Source organism: Cebus imitator, unplaced genomic scaffold (assembly GCF_001604975.1).
Source record: "Cebus imitator isolate Cc_AM_T3 unplaced genomic scaffold, Cebus_imitator-1.0 Scaffold31, whole genome shotgun sequence".
Classification (NCBI taxonomy): Eukaryota; Metazoa; Chordata; class Mammalia; order Primates; family Cebidae; genus Cebus; species Cebus imitator.
The window spans coordinates 7,190,854-7,195,638 of NW_016107346.1; the positions used below are offsets into that span (position 1 = coordinate 7,190,854).

The window sequence follows — 4,785 nt, forward strand, 5'->3', positions numbered from 1 at the left end:
TTTCACCATATTGGTCAGGCTGGTCTCGAACTCCTGACCTCAGGTGATCCACCCGCCTCAGCCTCCCAAAGTGCTGGGATTACAGGCGTGAGCCACCGCGCCCAGCATAGCTTCCTCTTTCATTCAGTACTGACATTTTGCTGAGAAAGGCTGTACCGTGGACTGCTCAGGTGCACCAAGGAGCAGAGCTGAGGAGCTCTGCAGCTTGTTCTTCCCTCACCAAATCTTTCATGTTAGCTGCGCAGCTAAGGTTTGCAGGGGCAGTAGGCAGCAATGTGAGGGATCCCTGAACTCCAGGCTCTTGTTGGGTTCCTTTTCTGCCAATAGCAATTGCAGAAATGACAGTCCTGAAGGCTGTCTCACTGCCACTGAGGTGCCTCCGGGGGTTTTGAAGTGGATCTGTGCCCATTTTTTGCCAGGAAAAAGTAGCTGTGCTTTTGCAAAAGAGAAAACCTGTTGTTTTAAGATAATACATTACATTTTAGAAAAAGCTTGCTTTTTTATACAGATCCATAATTTTATAGTGACCAAAAATTTCTTATGTTCTTGCAGTTTGAGATGTACTGTGTACCAGGCAATGTTTTTCAAATACTTGTTTCCTTTTGTCAGGGTGCAGCCTTTGTAGAATTTGATGTACACCTTTCAAAGGACTTTGTGCCCGTGGTATATCATGATCTTACCTGTTGTTTGACTATGAAAAAGGTATGTTGAAATTTCTTTATTTTATTTTTTTCTTCATAATAGACACCTACAGAAGAAATTTCTTCATTTCAAACTCTTAATGTTAGGTAAAAGGTTTAAAAACTAGGAAGTTTGTATATTTTAAATTACTTATTAAATAGAATTGGTTGATTCATTTTCTTGGTGAATTACTGCCAGTGTTCCCTGCCATGCTCTTACAACGCTGAGTGAGTGGTGATATGGAAATACTGCCTTCCTAGAGTAGGGCCTGTTGCTGAATATACTTTACTGTATTACAGAAAAAGGACATTCCAGGTGGTTTCTGTAGCAGCCTGTCTGTGCTACTATATTGAGACAAGAGAAGAAGACATCGTAGTGTTTATTTTCTAGGATCCCAGCTGTTTCTGCTTCAAGTTTCTTCTACAGTTAATAAGGCCAGTAAGCCACAGTGAAAAATTCAAAAGGTGGTTTGGAGTTAGATGCTAGAGGGCCTCAGTCAAGAGGTTTAGACTCAAGAGCTAGGGAGGTAAGAAATACTTTTTAGCTGGCCAGGCACGGTGACTCACGCCTATAATCCCAGCACTTTGGGAGGCTGAGGCAGGCGGATCACCTGAGGTCAGGAGTTCGAGAACAGCCTGACCAACATGGAGAAACCTCATCTCTACTAAAAATACAAAAATTAGCCAGGCATGGTGGCACATGCCTATGATCCCAGCTACTTGGGAGGCTGAGGCAGGAGAATTGCTTGAACCCAGGAGGCTGAGGTTGCAGTAAGCCGAGATTGTACCATTACACTCCATCCTGGACACCAAGAGTGAAACACTGTCTCCAAAAAAACAAAACAAAACAAAACATGACAACTTTTTAGCTGAAAAGGGAAATGTTCAAGACTAATGTTTTGGTAGCTGATGTAATAGGAACTTCAGAGGACAGAGACTGCAGGCAGGGGCAGCAGCAATGTGGGCTACAGGTAAGCGACTGGAAGAATGGAAAAGAGAGCGTAAGGAAGCGGAGTCCAGAGGAGATTCAAAATTTTATATAGTTTTTAAAAAACGGTAATTGTTTTCATACAAACATAATTGAGATAACGATATTGTCCCTAAACAATATATTGTCCCCTGAATCACTTAAGATTCCTCAGGGAAGGATTTCATTTCTAGGAGGGTTCATTCCACATTTTCTCTAAAACCATGTTGGGTATTAATTTCCAACTGAGTTGATTTAAAGTTAGGCCAGTTTGCTAACATCACTGTACCAGATACTGCCTGTTGTATTAAAGAATGTGACAAGGAACCTGGCACCACCTGCTAGTGGATTTTAGTCAGAGTTCCTAGGGGTTGGATTATTATGATATATAGGAAATGACCCTTTGTTTCTGTGAAATGATATTAGGGGAAGGAAGGAAGGAAAGGAAGGAGGGAAGGGAGGGAGGAAGGGAGATGCATCTAGTCAGATTACGTAAGTAGAATGACCACCCACTTGGAACAGGTCGTTCTTGCCATGGAAGAACGTTAATGAAAAGATAAATGAGAAAGAGTGAAGTCATAAATGATCTTATTAGCCAAGATCGAGATTAATTGATCTAGCTGCAGTTTATTTATTTATGAATTTATTTATTTATTTATCGAGTCCGAGTCTTGCTGTGTCACCTAGAGTGGAGTGCAGTGGTGCGATCTTGGCTCACTGCAACCTCCGCCTCCTGGGTTCAAGTGATTCTCCTGCCTCAGCCTCTTAAGTAGCTGGGACTGCGGGTGCACGCCACCATGCCCAGCTAATTTTTGTTTCCTTTTTTGGTTTTGTTAGTTTGTTGGTTTTTGTTTTGAGACAGAGTCTAGCTCTGTTGCCTAGGCTGGAGTGCAGTGGCATGATCTTGGCTCACTGCAACCTCCGCCTCCTGGGTTCAAGCAATTCTCCTGCCTCAGCCTCCCTAGTAGCTGGGATTACAGGTGCCTGCCACCTCGCCTGGCCAATTTTTGTAGTTTTTAGTAGAGACGGGGCTTCACCATGTTGGCCAGGCTGGTCTTGAACTCGTGACCTCAGGTGATCTGTCTGCCTCAGTCTCCCAAAGTGCTGGGATTACAGGCATGACCAGTGTGCCTGACCAAGCTACAATTTATGTCTAAAAATCAGTGAGAGTTCAAGTATTATTAATTCCCCATTTTCACTAGGCTATATCTTCATCTGAAGTTGAACCTGAATGAAATAATTGGGAAATGAAAGCAATGAATTTTTATATTGAATTTTAATTTTTAAGCTGGTATTTTTCTTATTAAAAACAATTCATGTTCATTAGAAAAATATATAAGTATTTCAGAAGATTATAAAATGAGAAATAAATTGTTCCTGTTTTTCCTTGTTCTCACTCCCTTACTCTTAATAGTTTCTTTTACATTCCAGAAAAACTTTATGCATGTACAGGTTCATGCCAATGTACATGAATGAATATATATATGATGGATTTTACTATATTTGTTGCACAGATGATTTGCTGGTGATACCTTAAGTCATTTACTGTAGAAGAGTGACATTTGATCATTTGATAGACATTAAAACCTAATACAACAGATTTGCTTGTGGGGGAAACATGATTATCAGCATGCTTGTTAAGTATTAGGGTTTACAGCTAATAAGACAATTTTTCATGACGCTTGATGTGTCTGCTGTTTTTAATCAAATGTTAGCTTAAAAGGCTTCGAAAAGATTAGGAACAGCCAGGCGTGGCGGGTCACCCCTGTAATCCCAGCACTTTGGGAGGCCGAGGCGGGTGAATCAAATTGTGTTTGAGACCCTCTTGGCCAACATGGTGAAACCCTGCATGGTGGTGCATGCCGGTAGTCCCAGCTGCTTGAAAGGCTGAGGCAGGAGAATCACTTGAACCCAGGAGGTGGAGATTGCAGTCAGCCAAGATTGCACCACTGCACTCCAGTCTGGTAACACAGGGAGACTCTGTCTCAAAAAATAAAAGATTAGGAAGTGACAGAAATAAATTTTATATAGTACTTTCATATATTGATTTCCTAGTCACATAGCATGGGTAAGTGTCAAACAAAATGTATAGACAGCATAAGAACTGGGGAAATGACTGACTCTGGTTCTGTCCTCAGTTGTCTTCAGTGCTACACTTTCTCCCTGCTGCTCTTTTCTTGCAGGTATTCTACACTTGCAATAACAACAAAAGCCAGAATATGAGGGCTGGGAGGTGGTATTAGGTTAGAAGGGCTCTCCTGCATGGGCTCAGTGTGGCTACTAACAGTTATTCTCATCGTTGAGTAAATAGAGATGCTAGGCCTGTCTAGTGTAAGCATTCAGTAATAATTTAGAGCTCACTTTTAACTTTATTCTTTTTTTTTTTTTTTTTTTTTTTTTTTTTTTTTTTTTTTTTTTTTTTTTTTTTTTTAGAAATTTGATGCTGATCCAGTTGAATTATTTGAAATTCCAGTAAAAGAATTAACATTTGACCAACTCCAGTTGTTAAAGGTAGTAATAGTAGCATGAAATGTAAATTATCCTTTAGCTTTAGGACTATTATACTTGCTAGTATGTGGTAATGTTCTCTTTGCACATGGGGATGACTGTTATATTTAATGTGTACAGTGTGTGCTTTGGCGTTCTGTTCTGTTTGGGAGAATGGGTCTGCGTTGGTCCAGCTGTATTCTCCAACCATTTCCATGGACCCCATTGGTTTTTGTATTTATGAAGGAACGAACTAGACCACAAATATTTGTAGGCCACAGGGGCTAGCTAGCCCTTCTCACTCATACTCTTAGGTTGCTTCTGTTTGCAGTAGCCCTTCTTCATAGAACAGTCATTATTTTACAATAGGTCTTTTATGCAATAGTTGGTAAATATATATTCATTTCTAATAACCTTTGAATATTTTGCATCATGTAATTTTCCCTGGTTCCTCTTCCTGTCCCCATTAGGTACCTAAATAAATGCATGATTAACTATAAACAGTTATCTAATAGAGAATTTTTATATTCCCTAATTGAGTCTTTGATCATTATCTAACATATGTATATGCACACAGAAAGTATATACAGTGGCTTGTGCTTATTCTATATAAGCTTTTTTTTTTGTTTTTTGTTTTTTTTGTTTTTTTTT

At 39.9% G+C, this 4,785-nt stretch overlaps 1 protein-coding gene across 1 annotated transcript in view; it reads left to right on the plus strand.

The window, feature by feature from the left end:
- The window catches only part of GPCPD1 (glycerophosphocholine phosphodiesterase 1), a 73,266-nt gene that overhangs the window by 41,851 nt on the left and 26,630 nt on the right, over positions 1-4,785 (plus strand). The window contains exons 12-14 of the mRNA XM_037736958.1: positions 610-702; positions 4,081-4,158; positions 4,276-4,322. Of these exons, the coding sequence (XP_037592886.1) occupies positions 610-702; positions 4,081-4,158; positions 4,276-4,322 (218 nt within the window). The remainder of the gene's footprint in view (positions 1-609; positions 703-4,080; positions 4,159-4,275; positions 4,323-4,785) is intronic.